The sequence below is a fragment of the Cutaneotrichosporon cavernicola genome (genome assembly GCF_030864355.1).
Source record: "Cutaneotrichosporon cavernicola HIS019 DNA, chromosome: 5".
In the NCBI taxonomy this organism is placed as follows: Eukaryota; Fungi; Basidiomycota; class Tremellomycetes; order Trichosporonales; family Trichosporonaceae; genus Cutaneotrichosporon; species Cutaneotrichosporon cavernicola.
The window spans coordinates 1,190,541-1,209,388 of NC_083397.1; the positions used below are offsets into that span (position 1 = coordinate 1,190,541).

Genomic DNA, 18,848 nt, shown 5'->3' on the forward strand with positions numbered 1-18,848 from the left:
CAACATTGACCGCCTTTTGCCGCAACGGTTCAGAAATACCCGATATCCACTGCCCCACTCCAGCCCTATAGTGTACCACACGTCGCAGCAAGCGAGCTAGCCCGTCTTGCTCTTGGGAGTGGACGTGTCATCCCAGTTTCCAGCCCGACTGCTCTCATAATTCGGGACCGGCTCACGCGCCCGCTTGGCGCCTAGAGAACCTTCCACGTCATGAGGCCCAGGAATGTGAGCATGTCGCCCACTTCGAGCCAGACCTGACGCGCGCTTATGCCCTGCGTCCCTTGTGCTCGAGGCAATGGTATCCATGAAATCTGTGTCTTGTCTATCTATTACGACCCGTTGATCTTGCTCTTGACGCGCGTGAGGTACTGGGCGTAGCTGCTCATGTGGTCCATGCGGTCCTCGATGAGCAGGCTGAGCGCCCACGAGCGTAGCGCAGGCTCGGCGTCCGACTTGACAATATACAGCGTCGGGCGGTAGACGCCGCGACGGAGCTCGCGGGTCTTGGCAACAATCGCGTTGACGCGCTGATTGAACGTGTTATCGAGCGTCGGGAGGGTGGCCTTGCCGCCCTGCAGCTCGGCGTATGACGGCAGGTCAAACACATCCTGGATGAGGCGGGGCACGGCCTCCTGCCCGACCCACAGGAACATGTTCTGCCCGTCCTCAATGAGGAACAGACCGTGCCGCTCGAGCCGCTCCGATGTGAGGTTGAGCGCAGGCGGCATGACAACGCCCTCCTCGCTTATCGTACCCGCCTCCGCCGGCATGTTGTGAAGGCTGTAGAAGCGCGCGTGGATGTACGGTACAAGTGACTGGGTTGGCAGCGTTGTGAGCAGGTCGTGCGCGTAAGCACGCAGGTCTGGCGGGATCGTCGCACCCTCGCGCAGGCCGACGTGCTTGACAAGACCGCAGCAGAGTAATGGCAGCAACGCCAGGTTGGCAGGGACAGCCAGCTGCGCCGATGCACCCGCAGATCCCGCGACCTGGTTCTTGTACACCGAGAGCATTTCACCGAGGCGGTTCGTGACAAGGTTGCGCGCGTCGTCGAGCGTCGAGTTGGATTGGATCTTTTCCACCGCCTTGTTGGCAAGGAACGACGTGATCGCGATCTGGTCCGCTGAGGCGTACAACTGCGCGATTGTGTCGGTCGTGGGAAGCGCCTGCGTGATGACGCGGATGCGACGCTCGCCGTAGCATGTCGTGTGGAGGATTGCAGTCTGCAGCACAACAAACGGCTGCTTGAGGTCCTCCTCGAGCTGTAACTCGATCACGTAGTTCTGGTCCTGGGGCAGAACGGGGAGCGCGAGCAGGTCGGTTGAGCGGATGAAGAAGTTGCCGTGGAACGCGGACATGCGGATACCGCGGGACGCTCGTACACGGATGACTGCCTCCAGACCGATGGGGCTCGCGAGCACCTTGCCGAACTCGGTCGCGAACTTGATCGCGTCCTCACTGCGCGACGCATTGAAGCCGGGGTAGAGGTATGTCTCGCCAGCAGTGTAGCGGGGCAGGCACGAGAGCGTTGCGACGTCGGTGTAGGCCGATGAGAAGAGGAACATGTCAACAGAGACCTGAGACTTGGAGCACTCGATCGCAAACGTCTTGTAGAAGCTGTTGGCGGCCTGCAGCAACGAACCCTCCTTGCTCGTTCCGAGCAGCTTGGGGTCGTCGCGAGGCTTGAGAGCACCGGTGCCAAGCGTTGGTAGGCTGGCGGACAGACACACGATCTTGCCGCCAATCTTGCCGATGAGCTCGTGAGCGGCCTGCAGAGCAGAGCCGAGGGCGTTGCCGACGACATGCGATTCCTGGAACATGTCGCTAAGTTTGCCAAGGAGGTTCTCGATGGCGGGCCGCGACTCGGAAAGGTTGACGAGCAGGTCGACAGGCTTGGGCAGGAAGACGTCCGAGAGGTCCGAGACAACAAGCATGGACGCCTCGGCGTCCGCGCCCGTTGGAAGGGAGAAGAAATGGAGAGTGGTGGAGACAGCGATGAACGCAATCTTGGTGCGCTGATCCTGGTTGGGAATGTTGTCCAGCGACTCGAGGATTGCGCGCGCTGCCGTCGCGACCATGCCCGACTGGATCGCCGGCTGGCTGACGTCAATGACGAAGCAGTACACGGGCGGCTGGGGCGGGCGGACCATGTACTCGGTGGGCGCAACAAACTCGACGACCGAGTGGTTGAGCTCCTTGCGGGCCCAGCGGTCGGCGGGCTTGTTCTCGACAGAATCCCAGTCGAAGAGCTGCGGGACCTCATTGCTCAGACCGCACATGCAGCACTTCCACCGGTTGCCGCCCTCGGTGAAGGTGACGAACGGGTTGATGTACACACGGCAACGGCGGCAACGGGCAATGACCGAGTCGGTGACAACCTGCACGGGGTCGTCGCCGTCCGACTCGCGGAAAGATCTATACGGCGCCATGACAAGCGCAAGCGGGAGCTTGGACTTGTTGAGGAGCGACTGGGTCGCTGGCATGGCAGCAAGCGTGCAGCGCTGATAGGAGGGATCCGGGATGATGTGAGGCGACTGGACGACTGCGGCATTCGAAGGCAGCAGTGCCAGTGGAGGCGCCGCATCAAGGCCGCGCACGTCCGGCTGCATACCAATCAGATTGACGGTGTGGACGGGGTGCTGTTGCTTCGGCTCTACGAATCCTCCTTGCTGCGCGCCGTACGCTGGCTGCTGCCCAACCTGGAGGTTCTGGAACTGGTTCGCCATCTGGTCGACGGGCTGCTTCTGGTCGTACGCACCGCCGTAACCGGGCTGCTGCCCGTACGCGGGAGGCTGCTGCTGCTGCTGCTGCTGCTGGCCTTCCATGCCAGGCGTTATGAACTGGGGCTGCGGCATCTGCGCCTGGCCTGGATACGCCGCCTGCGCCTGCTGTTGCCCGTACGCCGCGCCGCCGTCATATGCCGGCTGCTGGGCCGCGCCCGACCCGTACACCTGCTGCATCTGGGCAGTGGGGTACTGGCGGCGCTTGGAGGGTTGATGCCCTCCTGCGGGAGGAGGCGAGGCCGTTGTAGGACCTCCGCCGCCGCTACCGTACACTGGCCGTGTGGGGACGTCCCACTGCGACTGGCCAGTCTCGGTGTCTGAACTGTCAGCAAACGCTCGTTGTTGATACGAGCCCGGAATACGCACTGTAGTACACATACTGGTTGGAGCCCGTGTCCCTGCGCTGTCAGCATTCGCTTCAATGAGCTAGTCATCGGGTCTGCACGCGTCGGAGTGGCGAAGCGTACGCGTCGCTGGCCGGAAGGCGGAACCACTCACCATCGGGCTTCCCAACCCTGGGGAAGGTAGACTTCTTGGACGTTCATCGTGTACCGAGCCCGCGAGGATTAAAGCGGCGCACGGCGAGGGCGAGGAAATCCGTGAAGGGTTTTGCGAGGGGGGAGGGAGTGTGGAGATGTGGGAGGAGAGTGCGATGCGAGTGTTGATGAGCAGTAGCAACCAGCAAGCCGCAAGGCAAAGGGAAGGTGGCTGTGGTGACGCTGCAACTTAGGAGCCAGCGTGGAGGTCCGCCCCACGTTGTTACGCGCCTAGATTCATTTATCCATGCCTGTAAATGATTAGGCGTCCAGTCCACGCGGTGATTTCGGAAATTGCCAAGTGGCCCCGCACTCTCACTTCCAATCTTGGGTTCATCAGTGGATGTTGTTGTGTCTCGCTCCACCAAGACAACCATCACCGACCTCGGAGTTGCCCTCACTATCGCAAGCAGCATGCTCCAAACAAGTCTTATCCCAACAGGCCACGCCGATCTCGTCACTCGTGAGTGCTGTGCTATTCCACATCTGTCAGCACGACTAACAGACAGATGCCGCGTACGACTTCTACGGCGAGAAGTGTAGGTAGCACGACAGCGACCACCTGCACCGTACTGACAGTGACAGTGGCGACGTGCTCGGCCGATCACAAGATCAAGATCTTCAGCAAGTTGCCAGACGGGACATGGGAGCTAGAGACGGAGTGGAAGGTGAGCTGATCTCTGGGACCAACACCGTCATCAACTTAAACCTTTCCCGCTCATCCTAGGCACACGACGCACCAATCCTACAACTCTCCTTCGCGCATCCGATCCACGGCGTGCTCTTGGCTTCGTGCAGTCACGACCGTACTGTACGAATCTGGGAGGAGCAGCTCGCGCCGGCGGGATCCGGCGCGCCGCCAAAGTGGGTCGAGCGTGGTATACTCTCTGGCGCAAAGGGGAGCGTGCGGTCTGTCGAGTTCGCCCCGCCCAACCCGGCATATGGATTGCGCGTGGCGAGCATATCGACGGATAGTCATCTGCGGGTGCACACCTCTCTTGATCCCGACCTGAATGACTGGTCCCTCGCACATGACGTGCACGTCCCGTCCCTCACGAGTGAGGACGTGCCGGAGACACAGGGCGCAACGCCCGCAGAGACCGCGACTGGCGGATGGGCGCTGTCGTGGTGCAAGGAGAAGTGGTGGGGCAGCGTTATCGCTGTGTTTGCTGGCAACTCACCTGTCGCGCGGATTATCCAGCTTGACGACACGCCGACCGCGCTCCTCAACCTCCGCCCGCCGGGCGTGAGCCCTCTCACAGCCATTGCGTGGGCGCCATCCTGCGGGCGTAGTTACCACCTCATTGCCACTGGTGCGCGGGATGGCACGGTGCGTATTTGGCGCGCGGAACCGCCCTCAGATGACGACGATGGCGCAAAGAGCTGGTCGGCCGAGACGGTCGCCGAATTCCCGAAGGGTGCGCGAGTCGGCATGGTCGAGTGGAACGCGACTGGCACGACGCTTACGACGTCGGACGACGAGGGTGTCATCCGCATCTACAAGCCGACGTATGCCAAGAACTGGAAGCTCCTCGGCAAGATGACGGCGGAGGAGCCTCCAGCCGAGGAGTAGGGCGTTCATAGATAGCCGTGTCCTATGTATACGTATTGACTTGAGCCGCGAGAGGGGAGCTTCACAAGGCTGGCTTGTGTTCAGTGCTGTGCGTCGCACTGTTTCTCATCTGGACAAGCCGAGGTAGCTGAGTTACATTTGCCCAGGAAACCACGTTTCTGGAATTTCGCGCCATCCCTCGTTCACGCCTAATATAGCTGCATGCATGATCTACACTCATCTAACGCTCTAAGCGAGCTTAGAAACACGCTGGCGCTCGGCCCTCAGCTTGACGAGCTTGACGATGGCATCCTCAAGCTTGACAGTCTCCTCGCGGCCCTGCACCTCGTCGTCACGGTTACGGATGTTGACAGCGCCGGCGTCGAGCTCGTCCTGGCCAACCACCATGATGAAGTTCCACTGGTGCGTCTGGGCGTTGCGGATCTTCTTGTTGAGCGTGTTGTCAGACAGGTCAGCCTCGGCGTAGATCTCGGCGTCAGAGAAGGCCTTGGCGACCTTGACGGCGTAGTCGCGGTACAGAGCCGCGACGGGGATAACGACGACCTGACGGGGCGAGAGCCAGAATGGCCAGCGGCCAGCGCAGTTCTCGGTAATGATGGCCAGGAAACGCTCGATCGAGCCGAGAATGGCACGGTGGATCATGACAGGGCGATGGAAGTTTCCGGTGCCGTCAGCGTTCGGCTGCTCGGGGCCGCGGTACGAGAGGTCAAAGCGCTCGGGAAGCTGGAAGTCGAGCTGGATCGTGCCGCACTGCCACTTGCGGCCGAGTGCGTCAGTGAGGTCAAAGTCGAGCTTGGGCCCGTAGAACGCGGCGTCGCCCTCATTGATGTGCCACTTGCCTGGCATCTTGGTCTCAAGCACGTCCTTGAGCGATGCCTCGGCCTTGTTCCACACCTCGAGGTCGCCCATCCACTTTTCAGGGTTGCGCGTCGACAGACCGACCTTGTAGTCGAAGCCAAACGGCTTGTAAATGGCGTCGAGGAAGTCGATGGCGCCAAGCAGCTCATCACCAATCTGGTCGACCGTGCAGAAGATGTGCGCGTCGTCCTGCACGAATCGCCTCACGCGGGTCATGCCAGAGAGCGCACCCGACGCCTCGTTGCGGTGCAACACACCAAACTCGGCCATGCGGAGCGGCAGCTCCTTGTACGAGCGTTCGCGGTGGTCAAACGCGACACAGTGGCCGGGACAATTCATGGGCTTGAGCGCAAACTGTTCCTCCTCAACCTTGAGCAGGAACATGTCCTTGCTGTAGTGCTCCCAGTGCCCCGACGTCTGCCAGAGCTTCGAGTTGAACATGTTGGGCGTGCCGACCTCAACGAACCCGCGCTTGTGGTACTCCTCGCGCACGAACTTCATCAGCGCATTGTAGATTCGCATGCCCAGGGGGAGCATGAACGGCGAACCGGGGCTGAGGTCGGAGAAGAAGAAGAGCTCCTGCTGGAGACCAATCTTGCGGTGGTCGCGCTTGGCTGCCTCCTCCTGGAGCTTCTTCCACTCGGTCATCTGCTTCGAGTCCGGGAACGACATGCCGTACACACGCTGGAACGAGTCATTGTCCTTGTCACCGAGGAAGTACGACGACGAGTTCTTCGTGACAGCAAGCGACTTAATGCGGCCGGTGTGGGGGACGTGGGGCCCAAGACACAGGTCGATGAGGGGACCGCAGCGGTAGACGGTCGACTCGGTGCCATCAGGAACCTTGTCGTTGATGTAGTGCTGCTTGTACTTGTTGTACTGTGTGTGAGCGGGTGGTCCAAGGCTGCACGGTGTTGAACGGTGGAAGGGTGATGGTTCTGAATGTCGTGAAGTGGAGGTGGACACATGCAGTTCTTCGGCTAAGTTACGAGAAAGTGTCTGGGACACACCAGTCCAGTCGGCCGCCGTGGATCCCCAGAAACGCTACTCACCTTGAACATCTCCAAGAGGACTTCCTTTGGTAGCGAGAGGCGCTCAAACTTCTGCTTCTCCTTGACGGCCTTCTTCGAAATCTCCTCAATCTGCTTGTAGTCCTCGGGGCCGATCGTCTTCTCGTTGGCAAGGTTCATGTCGTAGAAGAAACCACCTTCAGGAAGGGGTGGGCCGTAGCCGAGGCAGCACCCCTCGAACGAGCGCTCACAGGCCTCACCCATGACGTGGGCGGACGAGTGCCAGAAGACCTGGCGCGCCTCGTAGTCGTTCTGGGGAGAGTCAAAGTCGAGGAGGGCGAGCGAGACGCTCTTCTCGAGAGGGCGGGTGAGGTCCCAGAGCTCCTGGTTGTCGACCTTGGCGATGATGACGCGGTCTGCCAGCGACGTCGAGATGCCCTTGGCAATGTCCATGGGCGTGGTCTCCCATGCCGTACCCTCGATCTCTTTGCCGTCTGGGAGCGTGATGGTGATTGGGGAACGGGGCTGCTTGGACACAAACTCATTGTGCTTTGCCATGTAGTCGTCAAAGATCTTGATGCGCTCGGCAAACCACTCAGGAGGCGGGTTCAGCTCGGCGATCGCGCCACCGCTCTTCTTGTCCTTCTTGTCGTTCTTCTTGCCCTGCTGCTGCTGCTGCTGCTGCTTCTGCTTGGGCTGCTGCTGCTTCTGCTGCTGCTGGGGTGCCGCCTTGGCCGCGGCGGGCTGAGCACCGGCTGCCTCAGACATTTTGCGAGTAGGTGTGGTGTGGAAAGAGTGGGAAATTGTGGCGAGTTGGAAGGGGACGGAGCGTTGAGCTGAGGCCCTTGCTCTGAGTGGGTTGAAGCGGGATGAAAGGAGAGGGAGACGTGCCGCGAGGAAGTGGCGCGTGATCATATACACCTCTTTGGGGCAGCTAGTCAACCGATATCTGTTGACTTTGATCGAGTGTAGAGTGGCGTGGCGTTGCCGAGGTGTGATGCTGCGATGGTTGTCGATCGTTGACCGACTACAGTTGGGATTTTTGACTCGACTCTTTGGTTTGCGGCCCAGAGGCGGCCAACATCGGTCCTCCACCCTACCACCATAGCAACCAGCCCAACATGCCCTCCACTTACAATTTCAGGTACAACGTCAGAAACCGGATCTTGAACAAACCATTAACACGTTAGGCACACTGACGCGTGGTCAAACAGGGGCCTATATCCCATTCCTTGCCTGCCTAATCCAGTGACCAAGAAAGCCATGCGAGCCAACTTCTAAACTCGCCTCTCACAACCGTCACAACAACATCTTCATCCATCTCAAGCATCTCAAACCGCATCTTACATTCGTAGTGGCAGCACGCTACCTCTCCCGGCGAGCCTCATCCCTTTACCCTCCCGCCCACGGCTAGCAAGCTGCACGCACGCAATGGCAGCACAGCAGCCTTCAGAAGGCTCCATTACCATCGTCGGGACGGTTGGCACCTACCAGACCGAGATCAATTTCAAGGACTTGGGCGATGACGAGAGCGCTGAGGTAATTCCAGACCTCCTGGCAGATTACCAGGCAGAGTGCAAGGACTGGACGGCAGTAGCTCGCGAGCACTGGCGCTGCGGGCGCTGGAACCGCGCCGAGGACCTGATTCGGAGGGGTATCAAGTGTAAGTGCACGCTCAGGCGTGACTAACGTTAGTCTTTGCGAGCGGGCGACAGCCTGACCACATGGCTCTCGTGAACTTGTATGCCATGCTCGGACACCTCCACCTCACACAGTCGCGCACCGCGCCCAAGACGGTGCTGCAGAATGCCAAGTTCGATGTGCTCCCTGGGAACGTCGGTACCAAGGAGTATCACTACACTGAGGCAACAGCCAACTTTAACCGTGCCGACGAGGCGCTGCGAAGCTTTGGTACTGGGCCCGAGGATGAGCCAGTCAGCGTCGCGATGGGGAAAAGTACGTCGCCTGCAAACTGCCGCTGACAAAAGTCATCCTCTACCTCGCTCGCGGGCAGCCGGGTGTCGCGTCTCCACTTGTCGACAGGTTGTTGAAGAGGCAACCGAACAACCTCTCTGTGCTGATGGCTCATGCGCGGCTGCAGTTCGCCCGGCGAGAACACGACGCGGCGCTCGTGACGTACCAGAAGATCCTGAGCCTCAGCCCAGACGTCCAGCCTGATCCAAGGATCGGTATTGGACTCTGCGCATACGTCCTCGGCGACAAGGAGCGCGCGCATGCTGCGTGGGAGCGTGCCCAACGACGAGTGAGCGTTCACAACCCCAACTATTGGTCACTGACAACCAGGACTCAACGTCGTGGGCGCCACCCCTCCTTCTGGGCTTGTCTTCACTCAACATGGCGCGTGACCCCTCCGTTCCCTTGCCAGAACGTGTTGCCTTCGAGTCCCAAGGCGTGGACAAAGTGTCTGCCGCGTTCCGTCTCAATAACAAGAGCGCGGCTGCGGCCCTGGCTCTTGCTGCCGTCTGCACGTTGGGTCGCGAGGTTGAGATGGCTTCCAAGCTGGCGGAACGCGCGATCCAGTACTCGGACAATAGACGCCATTCGGTGCTGGCCAACTCGGAGCGCGGCCGCCTCGGCTTCATCGCGGGCGAGCTCACTGACGCAGCTCGGTACATTGGTGCTGCCAAGACCGAGGACCCCAACACCGTCAACGTTATGGCCGAGTTGACGCTTGCCCAGATTGCCATCAAGAACGGCAATCTTCGTGAGGCGCTCAACTTCGTGGAACAGACAGCGAAGCGGCTGAACGGCAAGGGCCCGCTCGAGTTCACCGTCCTGCATGCGTCACTGCTTGCGTACCCACATCTGGGAATGCCGGCAGACGAGGCGGAGCGCAATCTCAAGTCGGCGCGGACCATGCTCGGCGATGTGCAGAACCTCATGTCCAACGCCGAGACGGAGGAGGACTGGGCCAAGCTGCGAGGCGTGGCCAACGACGCAGACGCTTTTGTTGAGCTCGCCAAGCTGTGGCAGAAGGAGAGCATCGAGAAGGCGATCACCTCATATCAGACCGCTATTCAGATCAAAGCGGAGGCTGAGTCGGACGACGCAGAGGACACTCAGGCCGAGTCGCAGGTGCGCACCAAGCCGGTCGATTATGACACCGTGCGCCTCTCGACCAACTTAGCGTCTCTGTACGCGTTACAGGGTGAGAGTGACAGTGCCGAGAGCATGTTCCTTGAGGCGCTGCAGCGTCTCGCGAGTGCGAACGGGAAGGAGGCGGACGAGCTCAAGACGGTTTTGGCGTACGACCTCGGACGGGCGTGCGAGCAGGGTGGCGACACCGTCAAGGCACAGCAGTGGTACCGCGATGTGCTGGGACAGCACCCCGAGCATATGGAGTCCAAGGTCCGCCTGGCCGTCATCGCTCGCATCGCTGGCCGCAACGTCGACGCACACAACTACCTTAAGGAGTGCCTGCGTGCCGACGAGACGAACGTCACCTTGCGATCGGTCTACACAAACTTCCTCATCTCCCTGGGGTCGTACAAGGAAGCGCTACAGTTCACGTCCCAAACCCTCAAGTACGAGCGCCACGACGTGTACACGTTCACCGCTCTAGGGTGGCTGCACTTCAACGTGGGCCGTGAGGCCAAGTCGCAGCAGGACGTCGCGGAACGGTCAAAGCAATATCTTCGCAGCGCAGAGGCGTACGAGCGCGCGCTGAGTGTCGACCCCACGAACGCCATTGCCGCGCAGGGTCTCGTGATCGCTCTGACCGAGGACACTCTTACTCCCAAGGCGCTGCAGGTTGCGCCGGGAAGCGTCGAGGAGATGAAGAATCGCACGCGCCTTGCGGGTCAGGCGCTGTCAGTGCTTGGCCGCATCAAGGACTCGCTGCCCGAGGGTGCTGTCAATGTCAACATCGGCCACTGCTGCTTCATCCGTGGTGAGGAGGAGCGTGCGATCGAGGCGTATGGCTCTGCATTGAGTGCGGCCAACGGGCGGAGTGTGCCGATCCTGCTCTACCTGTGTCGCGCGTGGTTCTCGTATGCGAACAAGGAGACCAACTTCTCCGCCATGGGACAAGCGCTGCACTATGCGCAACGGGCCATGCATCTGCAACCCAGCGACCGGGCGATCCTCTACAACATTGCGATGATCCAGCAGAAGGCGGCTGAGATTATGCTTGGCCTCGAGCCTTCACGGCGTATGCTCGACGAGCTCAAGCTGGCGTTGAAACGCGCCACCGAGGCTGTGGGCATCTTCCGGGCGCTGGCGGACGACAAGACGCGCCCGCTCCCGTACGACCCCGAAGTGGCGGACCACCGTGCACGCTATGGCGAGAGCCTGGTGCGGAAGGGCCCCGAGGCGATCGCGACTCAGGAGGAGTTCGAGAGTGAGGCGGCAGCACGCGTAGAAGAGGCGCGTCGCATGCGCGCAGCTGAGCAGGAGCGCATCACCGCTGCGGCTGCAGCGCGGCAGGCAGAGATCGAGGAGCGCGCAGCTGAGATCACGGAACAGCGCCTCAAGGCACGCGAGGAGGCACGCGCGTTCCACGAGCAGCTGAACACTCAGATCCGCGAGGAGGAGGAGCGCAAGGCCGAGCGCATCGAGCAGCGCAAGCGGCGCAAGGACGCCGACGGCGTTGTCGAAGACGGCGAGGAGCGGCCCCGCAAGCGGGGCAAAAAGGGAGGGAAGAAGAAGAAGAGGAAGGACGAGTCGCAGGACGAGGACGAAATCGGCGAGAGTGCGCCCCTGAGTGCTGCCGACGACGATGATGACGACCCCGAGTCCGGACGACGGCGCGCACAGGCACGACTTGCGGCATCTCGTGCTAAGGTGAGTACGGCTTTGGTGGAGCAGTCGGAGAGGCGTTCCGAGGAGAACAGCGAGGCGAGGCGCCGAGGACCTAGGGCCGAGGATGTCCGCGGAGCAGACGCGGAGTGCGGCACGGTGAAGGACGGGCGAGCCGTGCTATCGTTCCAAGTCCTCGGGCCAAGTATTGCCGAGCCATTGTGGCGAGATTGTGTGGATCACCTTGCCCTTGATTGGCTTCGCTTGCCGAGTGGTGACTTGGAACCCTGAATATCACGTGCCGACCTGATACTAACCCGCAGAAATCTAAGAAGAATCGGCACGAGGACCCGGACGACGAGGAGGACACTGGTACGCGACGTGGGAAGCAGTTCAAGTCCAAGGCAATTATCGAGGACTCGGACGACGAGGACGAGGACGAGGAAATGGCGCCGACCGCTCCGTCGCCTCCTTCGACACCCGGGGCCGGGTCCGACGGCGACGAGTAGGCAGTTGTTAGAGGTTACATGTTACAGATGGGTACAAACTAGTGCTACAAGCGGCCGCGATTAATACTGATTCGAATCTCTGTGGCTAGTTGCGGTTGCAAACGGCGTGAGTGCACGACGAGTAGGGGCATCGACGAGCAGCGTACGCGGCGGCCTGCGACTTGGCTGAAGACATCGAAGCGGTCGAGGAGCTCGAGGAGCGGCGCACCAAGGTGTTACGGGAAAGTACGTGGACAACGCGTGTCCACAGGCTGCGCCGCTTCACGAATGCGGGGTTGATGGTGATCGCGCCGGCGCTCTGGAACGCGAAGCCGAGATCAATGGCGTTGGTGCTCGCAGCGGGGGAGAACTCGTCGCCGCTCCACCACGGGTGTGCGACGGAAGCGGAGGACTGGAACGCTTCAACGTCGACCGTCACTGAGGATAGGATGGAGGAGGGAGCCCTGGGGACTGTTGGCATTGTATGTATGTGGTTGGTTCTGGGGTGTAAATGGTGTTGGGGAGGGGTACCAGAGGATTGTTCGCCAAGTGCAGGTTAAGTAGTGCGATAGATATTGAGATGTGCAATGGCTCAATCGCCAGGGTCGTACACGTTTCCGGAATGGAGCTCCGTCTGAATCACTGAAAAGCGCCTCGCCAGGGAATTCTTTGGAGGTGGGGTTGGGGTCTCCGACGTTGCATATATATGCTGGAGCCCATCTTGGCTGGGGTCTACAAACAGCCAGCTGCTTTGTCAGAGAGGTTGCGGATGATGGCTTTGTCAGAGAGGTTGCGGATGATGTGAGGTTTGTAAGCCAATACGGCCGAGGTCCCCGGCACGACACGGCAACCAGACATGGATGCCGCGCCGGAAATACCGCCGGATCCCAAAGTTGCTCGTTCAAACGTGCCAAGTTAGGCGCTACATTGCCGATTGCTACTCTACATTAGCTTGGGAGACGTTCCTGGGTGAGTTGCAGGTGTTCTAAGTGTATATCCAAGGCAATGTTGTTCCTGGTCCCCGAAATTGCCGTTCAGCAGTTGACAAGGAGGACAGCGGTGGAATAGCTAATGGTCCTGGCTAGTTGATCTGCTCGCGACTCGGCAATGCAGTTCTTACTGCCCTCCGTGAGAAAATATGAGATGGGGAGGAACATGTAAAGTCTCTGGCGTCGAGATCATGTGTTTTTTGCAGAGCCTGCGTCGTGACACGCTGTTTGCTGGCCACATGACATACCAGGCCATGAACCCCTACAGGCCGTCTTACGGTGTCTTGTTCAACGCCGGGGGAGGTGTTGAGCGCTGACGCTGAACGAGAAACACCCTGGACACGGAGATTGGTCTTGTTGGGATGATCGCGAGTCTTGCAACTGTCCAACAGCGGAGAATTTCGGGAGATTGCAACGCCGAGCCGAACCCTTTGAACCAAGAATTGGTCTTTTGGTGACCGGCCACCAGGAGCGGACTCGGGGGAGCGGCGACGGCGTGCAGCGAGGACGCCGTTTGACATTCCCAGATTGGTCTTTGCTTACAGGGCGGGAAAGGAAGAAAGGAATCACCTTGTCAAGCTTGTGTGCGGCGCTCCTGAAAACTGTTGATACATGAGGCGTGCGGAAGTCAGCTTCCGGAGCGGAATTGGCGTACTTGGCTCTTCTCAGGTTGTTTATGCTGCAGGGTTGATCGATGGGCAATGCAGAACTTATCAGTGCCAAGGCCAAGCATGTTGCCGATCGGGAGCCTGGTATGCTAGCCGCACACAGAATACGCGCGGACATGATTAACTAACATCGCGATGGGGGTGGCAGCCTTGGGGTACGGTACCACTGTGCCACTGTCACAGCAGACGCCGTTCTTCATGATTCCGCAACTGCCATCCATGTCCACCCAGCAGTCAAGCCCTGCTCCATCATCCAAGTATGCAAAAGATAATGGTGGTACCCTGACATCAGAAGGCGGTAGTGTAGAGCCAGCGACATCGTGGCGCTCATGTGCAAGCACAGAGGAGGCGCCGGGTGAGGAAAAATTGCTAGAGAAGAAAGCCCCGTAGGGCTGTAATGCTTCTCACAGCATTAAGAACAGATACTACACATGATCTTAGCCAATTAGGCCAGAGAGGATACCATCCTAAGTGCTGCGACGACCTAAAGGGTACAGTGATGTGGGTGGGAATATAGGGGGATGCAATATTCCCGAGTATGTGGCGCCAGTCCGATCGTCGCCCCTATTGTCGCACCCGAACAGGTCTTGGCGGCGCGGGAAAGGAGCGTTGTAATGAAGCAGAACAGCAGAACTACGCTCGGGGGCCACTTGTTCGACAAGCACAAGTGCATGCATATAACGGGGATGAGACGAGGATGTCGGAATGGCCCAGTTGTCTTCAGCACCCACCACGTGGCTGAGCGAAGAAGCGACTCATAACGGACCGCCCTATATGATTTTCGTCCAAGCGCTCTTGGCCAAGAGGCTAAGGCGTGGTCTTCCGGTTCCCGGTCTGGCCAAGATCGTCGGTTCGACTCCGGCAGGGCGCTCGTTTTTTGCATCGGAGTGAAAAGGAGGGAAGGGGAGGGCAGGGGAGGTTGCTACCCCGCCTTCTTCTGGACCAAGGTAATGTATGTACCAGCTATGTCCCCACGTTAGCTGATGTCGACCTGGCTGCCCCTGCTGAGCAGAGAAGTCTCCATCACCATCAGCTTACAGCGTTCGTGATTGCGTACGCGGCCACCAGAAACCTCCCAAAGCAGCGCCAACGAGTAGCTTGACAAGTTGACGTGAACCTTGACCAGCTACAATTTCAGCAAGGCACTGTGGCACTACCTTCCACGGATGGCGTCGAATATGGAAAGCCTGAAAGGCCGAGGCCCCAGGACTGTCAGTGTGCCCTGATATCGGCTACCCGCCAGAGGGCGTACCCCGCATTTCGACGCCGAAACCATTCCGAGTGATCACTGATCGTTGATCGACGGAGGTCCCGACCGTGGTCTGACAGACCACCGAGATTTTGGTACCGGGCCCCGAGATATGACGGCACCGTTCCGAGATACACTCCGAAGCAACCTCGGCGAGGGATGGCAGAATAACCGGTCCACCGACCAGACGGGATCGGGATCCTCCGATCGTCGTGCCGCACACTCCTCTCTCTCCTGCGTCGCAGCGCACGTGTGCTGAGGCCATGAGCCCCAGACTCCTAGATGTTAGGCAGCGTCAATCTACACAGACCTAGTGGCAGGACATAGCAGACTCTCAAACTAGGACAACATAAGTGGCTTGCATCTCTTCTAGTGCATCTGCATACCGCCCTTGCGTCAGGACGGTCCCACCCAAAACTCACCGAGATACACAAACTCGCACCCGAAATGTACGCCGCATCCGGTCCAGCCAGGAAGCTGGCGTTAGTCGAGTCACCTCACAACTCACGAGACGGCGTTGGCGACCTCCGTGGGGTTCGTGTTCCGTCCCAAAGGGTTGGCGGCCGCTTGCTGATGTCAGCAATGCCTCTATCCGGCTCACAGCAGCCAACGCCGAACCGTCCGGGCCGCCTGCCTTGCCCGAGTAGAACTTGTCGAGTTCCGTCCACATGTCGGTCTGTACGACGCCGGGGTTGTACGTGTTGCACGTGATACCGTGCTTGCCCAACTCGGCTGCAGCGCACTGGTTCATCCCGCGCACGGCAAACTTGGACGCAGAGTACATGCCCAGTTGAGGGAAACCGCTCAGTCCTGCGACGGATGATGCGGCGATGAGTCGCCCACCGCCGCCCTGCTTGATCATCTGCCGGGCCGCCGCCTGGTAGCAGTACATGACGCCGCGGATGTTGATCTCCCACAGGTCGTTCATCGTCTTGGTCGTCGTCTCGAGGAAGTCGACGGGCGGCCCGATGCCCGCGTTTGCGACCATCACTGCGTTCAGTTGCCTTTCAGGAGACCGCATTGGAGAGCCTCGCACTCACCATCAACGCGTCCGAGCTTCTCGACAGCCCCAGCGACCAGAGCCGTCACATCCTCCTCGGACCGCACGTCCACAGGGATCACAGCAACCCGAGCCCCCGCCGCCTCACACTCCTTCGCCACAGCCGCGGCCTTGGTGTCCGCGCTCTTCAAGTCTGCAATCACGATGTCAAAGCCATCGCGCGCGAGCCGTTCCGCAATCGCCGCACCGATACCCTGCGCCGCGCCTGTCACGATCACGACCTTGCCATTGGGCGTGCGGGTGGTGTGGGTTGACATCGTATCTGAGTCGGTGTTGGTGTGTGAGACCAGGAAAGGAGGTGAATCCGGGTGAGTGAAGACTCCCCACATTCCACACACTCCAGACCGGCAGTGGGCTTCGGCTACTAACAAACAGATTACGCGTCATGTGACCGGCTCAACCCGGATGTCGCATTAGGGCGTTCCATCGCGGGCGAGCTCGTGCGTAGCGGTCCTGGACGACTCTCTCTCTCTCTGATACGCGAGAGAGTTCCGAGTGGTAGCGGATGTCGGGCGGCGAGGTATTGGTTCCCCAGATGTGAGCCAACGACATGCTGAGTTGGGAGGAGGGTGGTAGTAGGGTCCACCTCTGTTTGGCAACCATTTCAGACCACTGTTGAGCCAGTTAGACGGGGCGGTCAGCTCTATAACGCGATCCTGGAAATCCCAGAAAACGTATAGGAATGCTTCTCGAGTAAAGTTGGAAGGGGAGAAGCTTTCCCAGGGGTTGAGAGCAGACTTGGGCACATCCTGTAGGAGGACACCTGCGGTAATCTCGCCACGTCCACTCGCACCAACGTGTGTCTCACGCCCGCAATTCCCAAGGATCCTTCCCCGATTTTTGATCGTGTGTAATTTCGTAGTTACGGGGCAGCCATCATGGTCCCATCTTCATCATGTGAGAAGAGACTGATCGGCCGAGGCTGGTGTCCAGTGACGTTAAGCCAAGGGAGCATAATTCCTCCCCACTCCCAACACCATGCGGACACTTGAGTTCCAGACCATGTCCTTGTCATGCCATACTCGTAAGCAACTCTAGTGTTTCTGTCAGTAGAATGCTTCATGTGGCCCTGTGGATCAACGGCCTTGCGGCTCCCCATCGCTACCACGGCCCCGTCTCGGGCCCGGCTCTGTCATTGTTGGTGCCATCTGTCAAGTGTTTGAGACACTATGTCGAGATATGTGTCACTTAGCCCCTCCCGTCCACAAAGTCGCGGTCACGCGACGCTGTCATCGGTATCTGGATTGTAGACCGGCATGTATAGGGTGCCGAAACGCCGGCCTGCTACCACGGCTCATCGTCGGTTGTGAATGAGAACCTCTTGGCACAGGCAGCCCAGGAAGGGTCAGCTGCGCAACGCAGAAATAGCGCGGGAAGTGTTCAATGCATCACCTGGATGTTTGCATGAGGCCGTGGCGTTGTACTATGGGTGTGGAGCCAATCGGACCCCACCGAGTTGGTGGCCATACGTCGGTTCGCGCAGGCGGCCCCTCTCCGCCTCCGGCAGCTCAAACTATTTGTGCGACCGTATCATCTGCCCAGGCAGTTGTGGATAGTCTAACAATGCATCGCAATAACAGTTGTAACTGCAGTATTACATGACCCAAACATGCTGCTGGTGCGCACCGTCGGCCTCGGTGCCACAATCCTCCACACTTTCCCGCTCCTCTCCTTCGCGGCGATCGGTATTGACTTGAAATAAACCTCTGGCTCCGCTGTACTTGTAGCTTTTGACACTTCGTTGCGTACTCCGTAATTTTCTGCGATGGACCTAGTCCTTGGGTGAGAGGTCGATGGGGTCGACGCGGATGAAGGCGTAGGTCGTGTCCGGAGTCCAGTAACCAGCCATGGCGGCCCAGAATCCACAGGCTGCGTCCATGACGCAGAATGCGCCGGCGGCCCTGGCGACGCCCAACGATCCAGTGAACTGCTGTGCGGCGAGGAGCGCAAAGGCCATCGTGGTGAAGAAGAGGACGAGGATGATGGCGACGGACGAACGGAGGGCAGCAAGCAGGAAGAGGAAGGTGATGCCGGACCAGATGGCGAGGAAGAGGCCGAGTGAGTTGGAGAGGTCGGGCGAGACCTCTCCAGTGACCTTGTCGGTGAAGGCGTCGACGATGCCCATGGCTGGCAAGAAGAAGCCGACGTACGAGAAGGCGAAGCCGCCGAAGGCGCAGAAGATGGTAGCACTGGAATTAGCGGGGTCCATAATAATGGAGGAGGTCAAGGTGCCGCCTGGTGACACTCACGAGAAGGTGTTACCGATGAACATCTCGAACCACCCGACGAGGGTCTGGGTGATACCGACGAAGAACACTATTGTCAGTGGCTGTATCCGGGACGGGAGAGAAAGGCTCACTGAGAGACGACAGCACACCATTGGGCGCCTTAATGCCACGAACACCAAAGTTGAGCAAACCGGTCATGAGGAACGCCATTGAGAAGGCGATGAGGCCAATGGGGATCGGGTTACCGTACTTGCGGTGTTGGACGGGGATGGCAGGCTGCGAGAAGTCGATGGGGTGGCCGCCTGGCGTGACAGCACGCTCGAGGTGGGAGGGCCGCCCCTTCTCGATATCACCGGAACCGAAGTACCCCACGTCGGTCGTCGAGTTGGAAGTGTTGGCGTTGGACATAGCTTGGTCTTGGAGTAAAGTCTTGGGGGTACGAGTCGCAAGTCAAGAGCAGCCTGGGGATGAAGGGGCTGACGCACAGACAAGCGCCTTCTTATACCATTTTGTCAGAGGCCAGAAAAAACACACCAGCCATTGGAGACGGCATCAACCTCTCTGTCTGGAGGAAAGTTGGAATGCGTCGCAACTCGGCTAGTTAGTGACCAGCATCAGTGATTGAGTGATAGGCATCAGGCACCCGATCCG

The 18,848-nt window shown here is 59.5% G+C and overlaps 7 protein-coding genes across 7 annotated transcripts; 2 read left to right on the forward strand and 5 right to left on the reverse strand.

The window, feature by feature from the left end:
- Positions 1 to 329: 329 nt before the first annotated feature.
- On the reverse strand, positions 330 to 3,325 carry SEC24 (uncharacterized protein; the record flags this gene model as incomplete). Its single annotated transcript, XM_060601634.1, has 3 exons — positions 330 to 3,097; positions 3,147 to 3,178; positions 3,279 to 3,325. 3 exons carry the CDS (start codon positions 3,323 to 3,325, stop codon positions 330 to 332), a joined length of 2,847 nt encoding a protein of 948 aa, XP_060458108.1.
- Positions 3,326 to 3,730: 405 nt separating this feature from the next.
- SEH1 (uncharacterized protein) lies at positions 3,731 to 4,889 on the forward strand (the record flags this gene model as incomplete). Its single annotated transcript, XM_060601635.1, has 4 exons — positions 3,731 to 3,779; positions 3,826 to 3,855; positions 3,902 to 3,984; positions 4,044 to 4,889. The coding sequence occupies 4 exons, from the start codon at positions 3,731 to 3,733 to the stop codon at positions 4,887 to 4,889; spliced, it is 1,008 nt and encodes a 335-aa protein (XP_060458109.1).
- A 228-nt stretch (positions 4,890 to 5,117) lies between these two features.
- THS1 (uncharacterized protein) lies at positions 5,118 to 7,525 on the reverse strand (the record flags this gene model as incomplete). The annotated part of the gene is made up of 2 exons (XM_060601636.1): positions 5,118 to 6,626; positions 6,800 to 7,525. 2 exons carry the CDS (start codon positions 7,523 to 7,525, stop codon positions 5,118 to 5,120), a joined length of 2,235 nt encoding a protein of 744 aa, XP_060458110.1.
- A 663-nt stretch (positions 7,526 to 8,188) lies between these two features.
- On the forward strand, positions 8,189 to 12,024 carry CTR9 (uncharacterized protein; the record flags this gene model as incomplete). The annotated part of the gene is made up of 5 exons (XM_060601637.1): positions 8,189 to 8,420; positions 8,453 to 8,713; positions 8,746 to 9,020; positions 9,062 to 11,560; positions 11,839 to 12,024. 5 exons carry the CDS (start codon positions 8,189 to 8,191, stop codon positions 12,022 to 12,024), a joined length of 3,453 nt encoding a protein of 1,150 aa, XP_060458111.1.
- An 85-nt stretch (positions 12,025 to 12,109) lies between these two features.
- On the reverse strand, positions 12,110 to 12,484 carry CcaverHIS019_0504750 (uncharacterized protein; the record flags this gene model as incomplete). Its single annotated transcript, XM_060601638.1, has 1 exon — positions 12,110 to 12,484. One exon carries the CDS (start codon positions 12,482 to 12,484, stop codon positions 12,110 to 12,112), a length of 375 nt encoding a protein of 124 aa, XP_060458112.1.
- A 2,794-nt stretch (positions 12,485 to 15,278) lies between these two features.
- butA (uncharacterized protein) lies at positions 15,279 to 16,226 on the reverse strand (the record flags this gene model as incomplete). Its single annotated transcript, XM_060601639.1, has 5 exons — positions 15,279 to 15,299; positions 15,332 to 15,386; positions 15,418 to 15,479; positions 15,511 to 15,899; positions 15,950 to 16,226. 5 exons carry the CDS (start codon positions 16,224 to 16,226, stop codon positions 15,279 to 15,281), a joined length of 804 nt encoding a protein of 267 aa, XP_060458113.1.
- A 1,514-nt stretch (positions 16,227 to 17,740) lies between these two features.
- Positions 17,741 to 18,605, reverse strand: CcaverHIS019_0504770 (uncharacterized protein; the record flags this gene model as incomplete). The annotated part of the gene is made up of 3 exons (XM_060601640.1): positions 17,741 to 18,158; positions 18,219 to 18,285; positions 18,329 to 18,605. The coding sequence occupies 3 exons, from the start codon at positions 18,603 to 18,605 to the stop codon at positions 17,741 to 17,743; spliced, it is 762 nt and encodes a 253-aa protein (XP_060458114.1).
- Between the last annotated feature and the right edge of the window lie 243 nt (positions 18,606 to 18,848).